Source organism: Trachemys scripta, chromosome 8 (assembly GCF_013100865.1).
Source record: "Trachemys scripta elegans isolate TJP31775 chromosome 8, CAS_Tse_1.0, whole genome shotgun sequence".
Taxonomy (NCBI): domain Eukaryota; kingdom Metazoa; phylum Chordata; order Testudines; family Emydidae; genus Trachemys; species Trachemys scripta.
Genome location: NC_048305.1, coordinates 23,021,662 through 23,040,753, shown reverse-complemented (window position 1 = coordinate 23,040,753; position 19,092 = coordinate 23,021,662). Strand labels below are relative to the sequence as shown.

Sequence of the window (19,092 nt, the reverse complement as noted above, 5' to 3'; positions counted from 1 at the left end):
TGATTGCTGTTTTATGTTTCTTTTTTTAAATCTCAATCTAAATGCAGATTTTTGTATGTGTTAATCACCAGAACTGTTCAGTATTCATCCATATATTCCCTACAGGACTGATGTGAGACTTAAGATAATGCAAAAATATAGGGAATCTACATAAAGATTTTCCCCTCAATTCAGGCTTAATTTTATGCCTTTTGAAGTCTATATCAACCACTGGACGGTAGCATTGGCTTAGCTGTTGATACATGCTGGATCTTTATTTATTTATTTAGAATCAAAGATTCCTGATATCTTTTTTTTTTTTTTTTTAAACCATCTCACCACAGCTTTCAAAGGGAAATAAATTGGCTCACTTCTCATCTTCCCCTTTTACTAGGAGCAACAGGGATTGAAGATCGGCTGCAAGACGGAGTGCCCGATACGATTGCAGCTCTCCGAGAGGCTGGGATACAAATCTGGGTGCTGACTGGAGACAAGCAGGAAACAGCAGTTAATATTGCATATTCTTGTAAACTTCTGGACCAAAAAGACACTGTGTTTACCATTAATACTGAAAATAAGGTACGTCCAGAAAAGGGTGAAAAGCCTGCTGGGAAGTGCACTCCATTTCCTTCAATGATTTGGGGTTTGGAAATGCTTCATTTTGTATTAATGCTTCATGAAAAGCCAAAAAAAAATAATCCCTCAAGGCCTATTGGAAAAAGTCCTTTGACTCTTTTGATCACACATCATGCTGTATGATTCAAGCAGGTTTTATAGATTATTTTTATGAGATTAAAATATAATGAATTTTCCACATGAAAATCATCTTTTTTTTTTTCTTCAAAAAAAAGGGGCATTGAGTATTATGCTTTTGAGAAAAGGTAATTTGCAGTTCAAGTGCCTGATCGCATAATAGTGTTGATGTTTGGCTTTGCTCCTTGCAATGGAATTTTCACTTGCAACGATAATTTAGCTCCAGGTGATTTCTGTAGGAGGACAATTTTAAAGTACTGCATGAGTCAGCTTGGGAAAAATGTGCAGATGTAGATTCCATTCCCTTCAAAACCTAATACCAAGGTGTAGTTAGGGTGACCAAACAGCAAATGTGAAAAATTGGGACAGGGTGTGGGGGGGTGTAATAGGAGACTATATAAGAAAAAGACCCAAAAATCGGGACTGTCCATATAGTATAAGGACATCTGGTCACCCTAGGTGTAGTACAATGGAGTTAGAGTAGTTAGGCTTCAAAAGAAATTAGTTATTTAGTAGGGAACATTTAGCACCTCCTCTTTGTTTGGGTCAGCAGTGTACATTCTATTTAACCTTCTCATAATAGTTCTCATGGTCCTGTAAAAATAATGAGATCATTTCCTAGATGCTCCCTGTGGTGTGGCTAGCATTGATTTACACAAATATTACCTGTATGTTCACTGGTAATAAGAGGTTCATACAGTGAATAGCACAGGCATACCCTGCAAAATTGTGGGTAAAGTAACTTTTCTAGATTATCGTTCTCAGCCACTGCTACTCAGAGGTGTTATGTTTCACAGCATACAGAGAAGTTAGATAAAAACATAAAATACTCTTTCTGGAAGGTTGCAAAATACTACTTTATTTCTTAAAATCCAGAACCCTAACGCACACTAACCAAAAACCAGAGACAAAGCAGCTGCTCCTTAAAGCAGGGGGTCACAATTGAACCCTCCTTGCTCTAGACTGGCTTGGCTGCACAAGACCCAGATTGCATGCTTCCTTCTAGAACCCATTAGTTTGCAAGCAGGACCAGGAAACCTCTTACTCTGACAATGTTAGCTTTTAATTTTAACAGTTTTCAAAACACAAGGGAAGCCACAGCAAGCAATCGACGGAGCGAGCTATAACTTCTGAAACAACCAGAACAGAGTGAGGTGAACTCTTGCAAATGGGAGGTGCCAATGAGGATAGATGCAAGTTTGCCCAAATGACCACAACTTTTTTGTAACTTCATTTGACAAAATAAGATGCCATGACACACCATCCTGCCCTGGCAGCCCTAAAAGGGGGGAGAGGCAGCTGCCACCCACCTCCTCGCTTTTCATTTCTCACATCCTGAGCATTCTAACTGTCCACTAAAACCCAAGACCCACCCAATAGGCCTGCTCATTTCCAAGACCTAGCCCAGCTCTGCACAATTACTGCACAAAGATGTATTGAATTGTGCAACAAGGGCTTGTGTGTTCCTGCCAATTCATCTCTAATCTGCATAGATGGTGAGTTGATATTTAAACCCCTTGGAAGAGATCTACCCATCTCCCATACTCTGTGGTGGTGGGAGGCCAAACCCAACCAAAAGAGAGCCTGACCATTACCCCTCCTCCTGACCAGAATTGTGGACCACCTAATAAGTGGGCTAGAACAAGTCATCTCTAGGCTTTGCTTGGGATCAGGAGTGATGCTTATGCTACTGCTCAGATGGCATATGGCAGGATCATGTGATTTATCTGCCCAAGTGACAGCCAAGTTAGTTTCACACATACTTCCATGCAGCTGTTGTGCAGATTAACTAAATGGTTTGTAAAGTGCTTTGAATGTGAAAAGCGATGAATAAGTGTTGAATATTTTATTGTGATGGACACTTTTATAGAGAAGTTAGATGGCCTACTTTGTAGCTTCTTTTGTCTGTGGCTAGCAGCTCCCTAGATAGGAACAGAATTCTGTACAAATGTCTTTTTTTTTAATGTATTCTTTTTGGAAATAGAAAGCATTCAAAGCTGATACAGAATCTGGCATGGAATAAGTTCTCTGCTTCAATGTGTAAATTTGATTTGATACACATGTCTGCTTTAAAGAAAAGAGGCATATATTTTACTAAGTGCAGCGCCCTGGTTGACCTGATGGGATATACACTTAGTGCATGCAAACTTTCATTTGTATATAAAGTTGAAGTTTTTGATTTCAAATGGGTGTATGGGGGCCTTCTGGCATTCAGTGTAATACTGAAAAACACCAGTGATTCTGCGAGCCCTATACTGAGAGTGATAAAACTTGCACCCTGCTTTAATTATATTTAGCAGTCTGAAAATAACTTTTTAATGTTAAAAAAATTACTGGTGAAATTGTAAATATAACAAATCTATGATCACCTTGGACTTCATAGTTGTCACAGTGACTACCAAGAATTACATGGCAGTAGTTGGGATATGACTTAGATCCTCTTGTTCCAGAAGCACAATCCCCAATCAGATAAAGTAAAGGAAAATCTTCTTTAACTGTTGCCAGTATATGACTCATGACACACAGCTGAGCATTCTGATCCCATCCAGCAGAGAGCAGTGGCACACATATGCTATAGTAAAGTTCTGGTTGTTAAAATGGAAATTCCTTTACTGTATTTGTGATGTCACTTTTCCTTAAAGATAAAAACACACATACTCAATGGTGTGCACAAGGGTATTAAAGATAGATATGCCCATTTTAGGCACCTTGGGATGCACTGTTTTCCACCCCACTCCTGAGCCCAAAATCACATGACCCATTTCTGTACAGGTGGAAAACTTCCCCCAAATCTCTAGTCCACCATATTCACTGATATTGCCACCCTTCAAGTGGGCAGGGAACTTTACTCTTCTTACCTACTCTATTTGCTGCCCAGCTTGGGCTACAACATCAAACCTTTCTTGGCTCCATGCCAGGACATCTGTACCCTCAATCACTGTTCTGCATCACTCAACTTCCTCCTGAGCTGAGGAAGAGGTGAGGCCCAGCTGCAGGAGTAGGCAGCTGTCAGTAAGGGCTATGGCTCCCTGACTGGAATAGTGGGGAATGAAACCAGATGGACATACTGCAAGAAGGGGTCCCAACCCGTCATTTTTCCCACTGGTCTCAGACGTTTCTTCTCCTAGGTACAGTTACCTCAAAGACTCACCAAAACCCTAGAAATTAGATGTATTCCTAGTGACCAGCACTGGGCTATTAGCCAATTTCTTTCGGGTTAATTAAAAAATACATTAAATTTTCAGTATATATTTCCTGGTTTACACATAGAAAGGTTCTGTTCCTCAGGAACATTTTTAGAATATTTTAGTGATACAGCTTCCTCTTAGGTGTCAGAGGTACGTTTGATTTCAGAACCTCCCACTTACGTGTAATTTAAATCTTACAGCATCCTACGGGTGCACCTTATGCAACATAACATGAAAATAACATTTTAGAGCTGAATCATCACTCAGTAAGGCTGACAGAAGGCAAAAAAGGGGAGTGATTAGCTCTTCAGGTATTCTATGCCATGCCACAGAAAAAGACTTTTAGCACGAACAGCAAGATGAACTTTGGGTGACACCATATGTCACACTGTCACTGTGCCCTTATGAAATCTTAGGGAAAAGAAGGCAATTTGGAACAAGTTATCCATCCTTGGATATGTTTGTATCCAGCTCCTGCTTAAGCCATTCTAGGGACTGTGTGCCTCCGAAAGAAGAATTCGGTCCAAAACGGGGAAATGCACTAATGAGGGAAGTATCGTTCTGTGACTAAAGCAGGTGCTGTTGGAACCTGGGTTAAGTTCCTAGCTATGCCGTGCACTTGATGTGTCACAACACATTATTTAATTTTCAAAACCAGTGGCTAATTTTAAAAATCTGGACCTTAATTTTTATGTCAGGGGGTGTGTATGTGTGAGAGAGAGAGAAAGAGAGAGAGATGAATCATGCCTTCACCATCCCTCTCATGGGAGTTGTCAGATTCCATGTGTGCGTGTCTGAAAGAGAAATATGAATCATGACTTCACTGTCCCTCACAGGGATGTTTGTTGTTATTACTAACATTGTTAGGAATGAATGTTAAGATCCCTGGATGGAAAAGGCTACAACAATGCAATTTATTATTAAAAACAATTATTCCATGTTGCTTTCCCCAAATTCTTAGCATTGCATATGCAAATATAGGCTCTCTTTGTAAAGCTAGACTTTCTTTTAAAATGAAAGGTCATATTGGAAGCAAATAGCTGTTAAAATGGTCAGTGTTTTCAACGTATTTTGTACGGGTGGAGAAGCTGAGAACATCACTGATGTCATCTCCAGTGTGGTAAACTATTGCTGTGCTTTGTTAATTGTTCCTAATGCTTCTGTGACATCTTCTAATGCACCTGGCCTGGTTAGACATACCAATGGGTGATATGGTGTAATGGGAGATGCATATAAGCATTATATAATGATCTCATCTCCCTCCAGGAAACCTGTGAATCCCTCTTGGATTTAACATTGGAAGAAGTAAGGAAGAATTCTAATGTTGAAAGAACAAAATGGAAATTTTTTGGCATTAGCCTGTCATCATCTTTACCAGCCTCTGTAGCCCCCAGTCCTGACATTGGGCTGGTAGTTGATGGGAAAACATTGAACGTCATTTTCCAAGGAAAGCTGGAAGAGAAGTTTCTGGAGCTGACCAAGTACTGTCGCTCAGTTTTGTGCTGCCGTGCCACTCCTTTGCAGAAGAGCATGGTGGTCAAACTAGTGCGGAGACAATTAAAAGTCATGACACTGTCAATAGGTACTTAACTTCCTTAGTCTCTTGAAATTCTAGATTATTTTGGTTTTATGCTTTTTATATTCATCATGAGTTACGAGCACATGGGAAAAAGATGGTGCTAAATATAGCCATACGCTTGCAGGTGAAATTTCCTCTTTCCTACCATTGAACAACCTCATCTCCCATTAAAGTCAAAGATCAGATGAGGGCACCCAGCAACTTTGAATATCATCAACTCTTCCTCCCCACCTCCCTCCAAAACTCTTCAGTTCAGGAAAACCAATCATAATAATAGTTACTCTGCTTGTTGTGTTAACATTTCCCTTTTACTCTTGGATTTTTCCCAATTTTTCAAAACAGGGAATATCCCCAGAGCAGCATTAGATACTGACACGCTTGCTTTTAACCTGCAAGTAAACTAGTTGATGTGAAATCGGCAAGTTTCTTGTTTCAGCATGTGCGATTCTACTAAAATCCTTGCAGAATTGACTTAAAAACTTACAACATAACCAAGGCCTGCAGGGACCAAACAAAATATTAACAGGAAGGGAAGGGTCTGATAATTTTTTACATTTCTAGATTTGCATCATTTTTTTAAAGGAAAATGTAAAAGCAAGATATATATTGCCACACTTCCATTTTGTTTATGCCACTTCACTAGTTTACCTTGCTCACAGACTACATGTTTACATACAAACCTGAATATTCTTGCCACAGGGATATTCTTTGTAGTCAAAGATCTTGAAAATGTCACCAAAATTATGATGAGTAGAATTGTGGTTTTAAAGTGGCTTGTTATACTGTATAATTTGCATTACCTTGTGTGATTTAAGTCAAAGAAATCTACAAAATGAATTACTACAAAAGCATGCTTTTGATCATTTGGGTTCCACCAAGAAAAAACATAACAGTGATTGTTAATATGCTTTATATTTGGTATCAGGTGATATAGAGAGAATGTGAGAAGGAAGCTGTCATAAAACTATTATAACTCCTGTTTCTTTTACTCAGAACTTTTGAAAACGTGCATCTTTGGGCTGAATTTTTCCATGCATGGTACCTGCCTGAATCTGAATGTTTTAGGCCATTTTTGAGTTATGATAAAATGGAAAAAATTGCTTTTTTGCCATAGGAGGAAGGGGGAACAAATTGTTCTCTAAGGCTTTTTTGTTTGGCTTGTTGGTTTTGGTGATGGTTGGAGTAAATAAGCTGAACCTCATGAAGTAAATTTATTTTTGTAGAAAGTCCATAAAAAATAGCATGTACTTTGGGAAATCTGAACAAATGTGATCGTTAAAATACATGAGTTCATGTATTGCTACCTCAGTCACTGACTCTGCTTAATACTTTATGCTTGCAAGTATTATGGAGGGAGTTTTGCCATTGTTTTCAATGGAACCAGAATTTCATCCCAAGAGTTCGTGACCCAAAGGCTCACAGCAAGGAGGTATCAGACTCAAGTTTCTTGACTGTTTGACCTAATCCTAATCCACCTGACCACAAGGAAAGGCACCAGCAACCCTAAATGTGTTATTGTAAAGATACTTGTCTATCAGCAATACTTTGAGATGTTGCTCTCAGATACAGGCATATAACACTGAACAAGACCAAACCTTGGCATTATTTTATCCTTTATTTTCATATTTCTGGAAATCGGTTCTTTTTTCTCTTCAAGGTGACGGTGCAAATGATGTGAGTATGATTCAAGCAGCTGATGTTGGGATTGGAATTTCTGGCCAGGAAGGCATGCAGGTATCCCTTAAATTTATCCCCCTTTCTATTTTTATGAAGTATATTTGAGTAGCTTCAAGGGCTTATAGAAGGACCTTTATTCTAAGTAACAACTTGAAATTAAGATACAAGTTGGCATTATTGCTATCCTGACATTATCCTTTCCATCATTGTGGGACTAACTGTTTATCCTAAGCTTGAAAAATCAGCAGATGAGTATCCATCAGTGGAATAGCTTTCTGGATCACCTCTTCTGTAGAATTTCCCCAAGATTCTGGTACAAGGCTGCTTTTCGCCCTAATTTCTTTCCAGATGTTCCCCCTCCCTCATCATTCTGGACTCATTAATACATTTTTATGGTGCATTCTGGGAAGGCAGAAGGGTGCAGTTTCATATTTAGTTAACCAGCCTCAAAGTGTCAACACAATAGTGGGTGGTTTCCTCATTGTTCATTCTTGAATCAGATCATGTTGGGTAGAGAAATAGAATTTTTAATAAATAATCTCAATACTTTTTTATTTAAGGCTGTGATGGCCAGTGACTTTGCAATATCTCGATTTAAACATCTCAAGAAGCTACTTCTGGTCCATGGACATTGGTGCTACTCTCGCTTGGCAAAGATGGTGATTTACTTCTTCTACAAAAATGTGGTAAGATGCAAAGGATCCTGGATGCCTTGGTTTACTTCAGTCAAGCTGGCTTAAAGTACCAGTTCTTGTAGGCCATGTTTCTTTAATGTTCATTGAATTGAAATTCCTTTTTCTTCACTTGGACAGTTCATGATTACTCACAAGTTCACTCTTACTGCTCTACTGACCTAAAGCCTTCAGAAAAAGTAATATCTAGATCTTTCACTGTACAAGTTGATAGTACTGTCCCAGAAGAGGAAATACCTCAGTTTAGTGACTTTTATTAGTTCAGAAACTTTTCCAGTAACACTCATGAGCCTCAAAATAAAATTTGCTACCTATTTGCATAAGGAATGGTAGATTAGTGCTAGAAGATGGAAGATGACTTTACATTACGCAAGAATTGCATGTGAAACTTGTGAATTTTTGTTATTAATTTTATAGGAATTGCTTGCAAGCACTGGTGCGGTCATATCTAGCATTTTTATTAAAAGTTTAATGTAAATGCAAATAAGCTGTGCATTGAAGAATAATGTAAAGTGGATAAACTTGAGAGTAATACACTTTCAGCAAGCCTGTGCAAACAAGTCTATTTAACTTGAAATACATTCTGAGCATGAAAGACTATTTACTTAGAATTCAAAGTGTTCACATTTTAAATTTTTTTTAAAGTCATCATTTTAAATAAGGATCATGTCTTATCAATATTAAAATTTGTAATGGAAAACTTTTTTGGTCTGGGCATGCTTTCAAAGCTTAAATGATATTTATTTGCGACATGAAATAGTTTTCTCAACTGGAATGCTGTTGTTCATTATCTCCCCGCTACCATTTGGGAGTGGGGAGAGACCTTTTGATTCCACAGTCACAACCAATTTTGTAAAAGGATTTAAAACTTGGTGTTCAGAACTGAATAATTGAATTGCTCTGCTGTATTTTCTTAAAGGAAATACACCGTGATGCATTGATTTAAAACCAAAATATTCCTTAAAGGTACATTGCATTGATTAAGTGAAGGAATGCAAAGCTATCAGTTTAAGATCTCTCTTAGTGAAATGGATGTGTGATGTGGAATATCAAGTAGCTAAAGGTGGAATGGATATGTGGTGTGGAAGAATATCTCAGAGCTCTCCATGCTATTTAAACCCCATTGGTGGACCTATTGGCTGGGATTAACTATGCACTGCAAAATGAGGAACTCACACCAGCCCCAAATAGACCATCACAATTGGTGAAGGTCCAAAGAAGAGGCCACAGAGAACTGTGACTTTGTGGCTTCAGGAGCCCAAAGTAAAATGAAATTTATACTTACCAAAAGCAATTTTTCTTGCAAGTTCGAAATGTTGGGACTGTCTACTCATAATGCATCGTTTGGTGGTTTTTGTTCACTTCTCTCACAGAGCTACGTCAGCCTGCTCTTCTGGTACCAGTTCTTCTGTGGCTTCTCAGGGACCACTATGATAGATTACTGGCAGATGATCTTCTTCAATCTCTTTTTCACCTCGATGCCCCCCATCCTTTTTGGAATCCTGGATAAAGATGTATCTGCAGAAACACTCCTAAGTTTGCCTGAACTATACAAGAGTGGGCAAAATTCAGAGGTGGGTCTTGGCTGCTGGTGTAACTGTATGAGATCTGCTGTTTTGTTTGATAAGGCAGTGGTTCTCAACTCTTTTCGTGCTCCCCCCCTTCCCTGATATCCACTATCCACCTATTCTTTCTCTTCTGCTTACAGCCACCCAAAGGATTGTGTAACTAGGGTCATGACAAGTACCTGTGAGTGGATTTAAAGTGGAGGTGGTGGTGGAAGCTGGGCTGAGTGCTGGTGCCAGTGATGGGGCTGAGTTGGAAGGTGTAAACCAGAGAATTGGTGCGGTCACAAATCTCCTGGGCCTGATTGGCCACTGAGTCACTCCAGTTTCACTCCTGTGTAAGTCCACTGAAGACATAAGGTGGGCGAGGTAATACCTTTTATTGGATCAATGTCTGCTGATGAAAGAGACAAGCTTTGGAGCTTCCACAAAGCTGTTCTTCGACAGAAGTTGGTCCAATAAAAGATATTACTTCACCCATCCCATGTCTTCAACATCCTGGGGCCAACACAGTTATAACACCACTGCAAACAACGTAAGTTCACTGAAGTCAGTGGAGAGCAGCTTTGGAGAATCAAGCCCTATACATTGAAACCCTGAAGACTCTCTTAACATCAGAAAGGTGTAATGTCTCTGACCTGAAGAAAGATGAAGTGGAAGAATTTGTAAAGACTTTTGTTTTTCATTATTGGGGGATGTAGGAAGAAATAAATGAGTGGAGTTGAAAGGTAACAGCTGAGTGTAAAAACAGCATGGCCCCTGATTTAAATTCTGATGGGGTCTGAGTATTTGTAACCTAAGCAGGAGTTCTAAAGGAAAAGCTTTTAAAGTGAAGATGGCAGTAGAAAGTGACACGTAAACTTAAGACTTTAGATCAACAAAAGGCTGGCAGACTGCGTGTATGCGCTCCTGCTGTTATGTTTAGAAATAGTCCTTTTAATATACAAAGTACTTCTTTTGTCACTATAAGAGTTTGGTGTCCCTGCTTTTCCAGGCCCGGATGCTTTCATTTTTTCTTTTGAATACTCAGAAATTGATAAAAATCAGGGAATATGTATAAGCGATTATATTAAGCTTTTTCTCAAACCTCCCTGTCAAGTTCAGAGAACCAGGCTGATCTTTTATTTATTTATTACAAATGCACACATTTTTTTCTGTCATTTTAAAATGCTTAGCCTAGCTTGGGCTCAACTGTTCTTTTCTAATCTGTTCTAATCAAAACCTTTTTTGAGGGCAGATTTTGACCTGCTCTTTTCAGGTCCCAGAACAGTGGAATACAGAAGGAGTCAGGGCTCCTCCGTTTTATGCAGCAGTCACATTTTTAGTTTGGGGTGTGATTTTCAGTGTGCTGAGCGCCCATGACTCAGACTAGTTTCACTTTGATTTTCTGACAGTCCAGCTCTTGGAATACAAAATGTGGAAGGTAGTCATGCTGCCAACAGACTCTCTGAAGTGGTCCCACCCTCTTCCAACACCCGCTGTTGTCCTGGTCTCGGTGGAATGTATTTCTTCATGTTTTCAAAGGGCATTGTCATTGGTGCTCTGGCATTCTGAAGGCCTCATCAACTTGCCACTCCCATAGTGACCCTATCGGTTACTGCAGCTCTTGCATTAAAAGTCATGATAAAGGCTTAAATGTCAACATGTGCAATCACATTACATTTCCCTAAACTTACTGTTCCATGGAAAGGAGTTTTAAAGAATAACATTTGGCCCAAACATACAGCTCTTATGGGAGTTTTGCCTAAATAAGAACTGCAGGATCAGGCTCTAAAGATGAGTTAATGGATGCATTACAAACTAACAGAAACAGAGTGATAATAGTTATCCCTCACTTCCTACAGACCTACAAGCTGTCAACTTTTAGTATTGCCGTGTTGGATGCCTTCTACCAGAGTCTCATCTGCTTCTTTGTCCCTTATTTGGTACGTACGTAGAGGATTTAAACACTACTTCTTTAAACCTTGACTAGTCAGAATGCATATCTGATTTTTGTCTATTTTCTAGACGTACAAGGACTCTGACATTGATGTCTTCACATTTGGAACCCCCATCAATACCATCTCTCTCTTCACAATTCTCTTGCACCAAGCTCTAGAAATGAAAACTTGGGTATGTCTGTAAATGTGATGTGTACAGATGACCATTTTACTTTTTGTGTGTTTAAATATGATTATAAGATAGTGTAGATAGGGCCTACAGAAAGCCATGGAATTGTCTTTGAGTCATTTTTTAACTCTGGATCACACAAAGGAAATACATTTCCTTATATGCAGCGAGGTATCATCAATGGGCCAACAAAAATGGATGATTTGCCTAGATTAATTGCCTCCCTGGAATACCTTTGATTATTCATACAATGTCTTTGGGACAGAACAATGCAGAATTCTTGCAGTTAGGCATGAGAATAGGAGACTTTGTGCCATGCTCTTAGAGATAGTCTTTATTACTTGCAAGTTATTGTCCTTTCAATGAGTTATGTGGAGGAGGGCGTGTTTTATTCTGTAATATATACATATTGCATTATGTAATAGTTCTCAATAACATGAACTGTACAGGTATGTTCCTTCCAATATCCTTATATGTTCCCCTGTACTAAAACTAAAGTCATGAGATCTAGCATCAGTGTTTGGTGCCATTAATGTGTTCTCTGCTTCTGTTCATAGACATGCTTCCATTGGATCACAATGATTGGAAGTGTTCTGCTTTACTTCACCTTCTCAACTATCTACAATGCTGTCTGCGTTGTTTGTAATGAACCCACAAGCCCCTACTGGCTTATGGAGGATCAGCTGTCAGATCCTAGCTTTTATTTAGTGTGCTTCATTACACCAGTCATAGCACTTTTACCAAGGTTTGAACATTTGATTTTTTTTTTCCTTCCCAACGTTGGGATTTGAGGGCATTAGGGTAAAATAATAATGATGATGATAATGATGCCTTGTATAGATAAAAACTGTATTTTCCTTAGATGTCTCAGAGTCATGTTTGGTCAAACGTGGAGACCTGGCTTCTATTCTCAGTTCAGCCGTTGGCTCATACAATGATCTAATCTTTGACAAATCACTTGTGCCTCCTTTTGCTCATCTATAAAATGGACATGGTCATGCTTCTGTGAAGTGCTTTGTGATTTTACAAGTGAAAAGCTGCTATGCAAGTGTTCAATATTATGGGTATAGCAATATTCAGTGTACCACTGTTCGATAAAGGGTAGGTTTAAATTTTGAATTGTCCCCAAATGCAGTAAAATCTTGAAAAATATCTACTTCTATCATGTCACTATATTATACTACGTTTTTAAATAATTACCATCTTAAAATTTGGCAATGCATTACTGCAGATAATTAATAATAACTTCTTTATATATAAACATCTCCGTACAGCCAAAATCTTAATTTACTATTGTGATGCTTTTGGGGTTCACTCAGACCAAAAAGGGCTTCTCTCACCACCTGCGTTGGAACCCTGATTGCCTCTGTGCTGTGCACCTTTGGCTCAGAGCCCTGACACCAGCAGCATGCTCACAGCACAATGGTCTCACCCTAGTTTCTTACTCACACTAAGTTATCAGCGTTCTCCAACTAGTTTAATAGGAGGACCCATCTTTTGTAGATACAGTGAATTGGCTTCTTTGTTCTCCCAGGAGATGGATGACTCAAATATCTCTTTGTCCCCACATATATTACCCCAAAGTCCATTGTCTCTGTTTCAAGAGCCAGAAAGGCTTCCTGAGGGGTACAGACTTCATTTTTGGTTGTAATCATTAAGTGGTCTTTTCCCCTGCTTGTTGGCTTGATGGCTTTGTTTACCTTATATGTAAATGTACCTCCATTGTCCTCTGCCTGTGATTAAGCTGGTCAGACAAGGAAAAAACAGGGGGGAAACGGTTTTGCCTCTTACGTCTGTTTACAGGCTACAAAACAATATCAGAGGGCATGCATAATTTCACATACAACATTGTTACATACATTTCACGGTGATATTAATGACAAGCATGGTGGTAGTTTCCAAATGACTTATTACAAGACACCTGTTAAATGAATATCATGGCAATGATGTGTTGAGGGCACTGAGTGTGTCAGACCTATTGTGAGTTACAGTATAGTGTGCCCTCTGCCAGCAGGTATGGAGGGGCTCGCAGAGTCACAACTATATGCCAAATAATGGATGTATTGGAAAATATTCAGTGACAATGCAATTGTTTTAACAGGTGACAGGCTAAAAATATATACTTTAATTTCTTTATGTGGGTTATTGTTAACACCCTAGGTTATTAGAACTGAAATAGTTTATAAAAACAAATCTCCTATTCCCAAATTATGCTGCTAATTTATTTTTTGCACTACATTCAACTTGGACAATGAAATAAGACTAGTTTGTTTCACTTTTTGTTTCTAGTCAGTTTCACTTTTGTGGTTGTCATGACCTGTAAATACTAGTTATGAAAACAGTTCCTTTAATGTTGTATTCTGTAGGACCACTTTTCAAACACATTATAAAATATGGGCCGAAATTATCAGAAAGGTGACCATTTAAGACTAAACTTTTTTTCCTCAAATAATACCTGTCCAATGAGTATTATTTTTCCATGTGGTTTTAGATTTACTTCTGTTTATATGCTGTGCTATATAAGGTAAAGATGAAGTGCCTCATATTTCAATGCAGGCCCACATCTTTGGGGTACAGCATCTTTTATTGTCTGTTTTGTTCTTGGTTGGGTTCCTATCAGCCCATATTCACTGTTGTCATTTTTGACCCTGAGCTTGCTACGAAGAGCTAGATCAAACACATAGTTAGGAATTCATGTCTCTATCTTGGGGATTCAGCAAGGTTGAGATCATTGCTGTGCCTCAGCAGGATACTGAGCTTAAGGATTTGTGTCTTGATAACTTCAGGGGTGGAGCACTGCTGTTCCCTCTTGCAGGCACCCCAGAATATTGTCTTTAGGAGTCTCTGTTCACACAAAATCCAGCTTGAAGTCCTCCCCACCCCAGAACTCCGTTATATCGAAAACACTCCTTCCTGTGATGTACAGCCTCACACTCAAATTAAGTTTTCTGTGACGTTCTTCCTCTTGGCATGCTGATTGATCCTTAGTTCCCCTGTTTCCCACTTGGAGTTTACAACTTTGAGACTCCTGACTATCTCTAGGAGGTAGGATTAAAATCCTGGAGCCTCAATTCCTCCTCGTGGCCACAACTTCTTGTATTTATTGATTCTATAGGTTGGAGTTGCTAAGACATTTAGTGTTCAGTGAAGGACATACCCATTTGCCCTTGCTTGTGTGCAGAGTTTTTGTAGTAGCTCTCCGTGGTAGTTCTACCCATGCACATGACCAAAAAAATTTGACTATGCTTTCCTGTTAAGTATAGAATATGAATCTCGCTGCTTGTGAGCTCCCAGTTTCATGCACCTTTGCTCAACTTTCAGGCACTGCCAGGGAGCTGGAAGAAGAGTGGGTGCAGTGGAGGCAGTATAAAAGCAAGGAGTCTCTTAATTGGTTTAGGATCAGGGCCGGCTAGCGAGGGGGAGGCGGAGGGGGAAGGGAGCGGTGGGGGGAAGAGAGAGAGAAGGAGGGCGGCCAGGGCTTCAGCGGGGCGCTGCCACGTGGCCCTGACTACTGCGCCACCTGCCGGGAGGCTCCGCACTGCTCCAGTCAGCTGGGAGGGAAGGACGCCAGGCTTGCTGCAGGGCGCTCTCGTCCTCCGCACTGCCGCCCCCTACGGGGCGGCCGGAGTGGAGCAAACAAACAAAACAAAAAAAAGCAGCGGTGTCACCCTAGGATTGGGCGGAATGCCGCCTCGAACAATCTGTCGCCCCAAGCACCAGCTTGCTTGGCTGGTGCCTGGAGCCGGCCCTGTTTAGGATATATATTGGCCAGCCGTGTGGACAAAGGCCAAATCATGCTCCAAGCCCTTCTCAGAAACCGTCCTTACGGGGAGCCTTTGGTTTTCAAATATGGCCTGGTAGTGTAGAGACAGGAATCATCTCTCTAGGGAGGCCAGCTGTTTTGCTGGTTCCTGAGCCACCCACAAGCTGGGATTGTTTTTACTTCCAAGCCTCAGATGATATGTTAAACTAAGATCCTTTCTGCCCACCCTCTTTCTGAATACGGGAGACTATAACCCCAGGGTCCTGACTGATAGTGCTTCTCTCAGTGAAACCAGAGCTGTGTCTGACCTTCCTTGCCCTATGCAGTGACTGCACAAACCTGTATTATCGTAATTTATATAGCATCATAAGTGTAAATGACTCCGTACAATAGGAGGACTGCGTGTATTTAAGTGCCTCCATTAGAAACATTACACCCCTCTGCCAGAAACCTGCAGAACAGTGGAAGCTGAAGGAACAGAATTAGATTTTTTTTCATGTTGTGGTAAATTACTGGTGAAGCCCGTTATTAATGCAGTACTCTTCTTCACCTTTCTCCAGGTATCTTATGTTGGCCGTGCGAGGAACCTTCAGAGCATCTCCGATTCTGAAAGCTCAGCAGCTGGATAAGCTCCCTAAAGAGCAACGAGAGCTGGAAATCCAGAGGTGGAGGTCAGGAAAACAAGCCACCCCAAGCACACCTATGGCATCACCCAGCGATGAGGTTGACCGAACCAACAGCAATTTACATGTGTCACAGTTTCTGGGCCAAGCAGCAGTTACACCCCATGGAAATAACGATACCCAGGGACTCTCCACTCCTGAAATGAATCACCTAAGGGACTGGATACTAAATGGAGAAGGTAATTCTTCCACCAGGAGGTGGGCAGGGGAAGAAACTACTGCTGCCAACTCCTTAGCAAGACCCTGCCCTGGGCGAGATCTACTTGAGCCCACTAGGATAGCATCTCCTGGGCCATTTGCTAGCCATCTGACGAGTGATAACGCTGAAGAACTTACCCCTGGAAGCCATCGGAGGTCTGTGAGCGCAGTGACACTGTAAAAGATTTGGGGGAAGGGTGTTTGAACTTGTCATGTGACCACTTTTCTGGACATATTGTGCTGCTGCTGTGCGGCCCACGTGGAGAGGGAGTACAGAAGGGGGAGATAATGTTTCTATTTATATTCAACTGTGAAGCTTTCTAGATAGACAGACACATGGATTTACAAACCTGCTGGAACAGTGTAATATAATCACTAGTACTTACATAGCCCATGTTCATGTATCTTTTTGGAGAGTGGGAGTCACTAGTTGGTTGGTTTTGATTAACTAGGGCAATATGACATGAGCATCAATTAGTCACTGTGAAATGCACAATATGGATGAAAACCAAAGAGGTTGCTCACCAGGGAACATTTTCCCTTCACAATAATGGTGGTTGAATACCTGTGTGTTGATTAAATGGTAACTACAGTGAGAGGGAACCGTCTTCTAGGCCTTGCCTTAAAGCGGCAAATCCCATTCCAGCTCCTTTCAAGCTTTGTTGCTTTTTCAAGGGGCACCAGCAACTTAAAAATCACACTTCTATCTGACAATGTGTAATCTCCTACGGTTACAAGTGATACCTAAGGTGACTGTAACAGAAAGAAATTAGAAAAAATGGTATATTTTTCAGTTTGTATGCTTTATGCATGTAACAATACTGTGTATAGTCAGTTTCACTGTTTCCCTTCTATAGTCAGTTTCACCCTTTTTGTGTGGGTTGATCTTCTACACAGCAGTAGAGGGCAGTGAAGAAAAGATTTTAATAAACAAAAAAATGTTCATATAAAATCACACACACAAAAACTTGCAGGAGAACTTCGGGGAAGGTGTAGGACTTGTACTTTTGAAAACTACCTAATTTAAACCAAAAAGTGAAATAGAAATATATTAACCCTGGCTGAATTTCAATTCAAGTAAATGTTCAACCTAACTAGAATTCTCCTAGCTTTTCAATTTGCCCTATACTATTATGAAGTGTTGCTGTGTTCTGTCAAACACATATCATGTTCTACCCCAGAGCTGGATGCATTCAATAATAGATGTGGACATCCCTACATGTTTATCAATATTGTTGGGATCATTTTGTGATGAAAGTTGCTGAAGAGATGGAAAATATTTTACAACGTATACAGGCTGCTAATCACATTATAGTTGCAATAGCAAATGGTGACTAAAATGAAGTGTGTGTCTTCAAGACTTTTAAAAAATACATCTCTAGATCTTTTTCAATACCTCAAAGTAATAAGAAATAAGAATAATCATAAATGACTCCAACATTACTAGCTGTTGCAATGCAGTGAATGATGTCTCTATTGTTTCTCATAGAAATACTGACTTATTAGCACTATGTCAGGTTGCAAGATGTCACAGGAAAATCTTCACAACGTGGGGCTTAAACTGAACCCAATCATGCACTAAACTTATCTTGCCTGGCACTTGTGACTCAACCACTGACTCTATTTTAGAAATATTTTTAGCCTATATATATATGTATTATTTTAGCTAATTTATTATGACATATCACAATGTGTGATCCCTTTTTAATAACCCATTTAGCAAACACTCATTTGGCTTTGTGTATTCTGAGGACTACTGTAATTAATATCTTCAAGTTGTGGTTACTTTAAAACAAGTCAGGCAGGACTGAATATCATACCTAGCACTTAGATTTGTACTAAAACTGTAGTTCATTTATAACTGTAACCAATACAGTATTGTCTGCTCTGATGGAAGTAGAAGGCCATTTAGAAAGAGATTTTTTGTGTGTGATGTATGAATGAAGGGAATTAGGTATAGTTGAGATTATTGTTAATGGGATGTGAGATTGCTCTGTGGCCTGCTTACTGGGTAAGAATGAATCCTTCGGTGCCTATATTTGATATCAAATCTTTTCTACTGGTTTTATGTGATCTAGTCCATTTTCTCTGAACTCGGGGAAATGAGGTGCCATTCACCAGTTTTTTCTCATGTATTTTATGATGACAAAATGTGGAATATTTCCACTGTAATAAAATTAATACATTTATGACTCAGAGTGTTATTCATGATGAGCCTTACCTGACAGGGGGAGAAAAGTAATAATACCAAACTCGTTTATATAGCACTTTTAATCGGCAGATCTCAAAGTGTTTTAGATAGGAGGTTGGCATCATTATCCCCATTTTATAGATGGGGAAACTGAGAAACGGAGAGGAAGTGACTTGCCCAAAGTCACCGAGCAGCCAGTGGCCAAGACGAGGTCTACTGAGTCCTAGTCTAGTGCTTTATCGACCAGGTCACACTGGCAACTTGTTAAGGGCAAAATAATGGATATCTTGTAGATCTGTGTGGGTGTATGGAGAGGGTGCAGGGGGCAGCCAAGACCAGTTCAAGCAAACCTGGGGATCGCTGTGGAGTCTCTTAATTGAGTCCCCTGTCTACAAGCCTCAAGAATCAATGTGTGATTTTTCTTCTCACCACACCACCTGAAAAATTGTTGTACCATACAGGTTGCCCTCCCAGCTGGTTCGAGGGTGCCATGCAGGGGAATAGCAATTCTCTGTTAAAAAGAAAGAGGGAGGATTCCCTGCCATGTGCTCACCTGTCTGAATGTATCCAGAGGTTCCATGATGCTTAGGGCCACCTATTATACAGAGTGAGAGAGACACTCTGCCTGCCCAACAAACTTAAAAACAGAAGTATTTACTCCTAGATGAATGAGTAGACGTTTGTAAGTGTGCTTTTTAATCTGCTTGTCAACAAG

General features: G+C 40.0%; 1 protein-coding gene across 2 annotated transcripts in view; it reads left to right on the top strand.

Moving 5' to 3' along the window:
* Nucleotides 1-18,327, top strand: part of ATP10B (ATPase phospholipid transporting 10B (putative)) — a 71,481-nt gene extending 53,154 nt beyond the window's left edge. For both annotated transcript variants that reach the window (XM_034780261.1, XM_034780260.1), the window contains 9 exons: nt 374-558; nt 5,187-5,502; nt 7,157-7,233; nt 7,737-7,862; nt 9,242-9,442; nt 11,278-11,358; nt 11,441-11,545; nt 12,100-12,287; nt 15,866-18,327. In XM_034780261.1, coding sequence (XP_034636152.1) covers nt 374-558; nt 5,187-5,502; nt 7,157-7,233; nt 7,737-7,862; nt 9,242-9,442; nt 11,278-11,358; nt 11,441-11,545; nt 12,100-12,287; nt 15,866-16,367 — 1,781 coding nt within the window. In that variant the 3' untranslated portion in view covers nt 16,368-18,327. The remainder of the gene's footprint in view (nt 1-373; nt 559-5,186; nt 5,503-7,156; nt 7,234-7,736; nt 7,863-9,241; nt 9,443-11,277; nt 11,359-11,440; nt 11,546-12,099; nt 12,288-15,865) is intronic.
* The last annotated feature ends 765 nt before the right edge of the window (nt 18,328-19,092 follow it).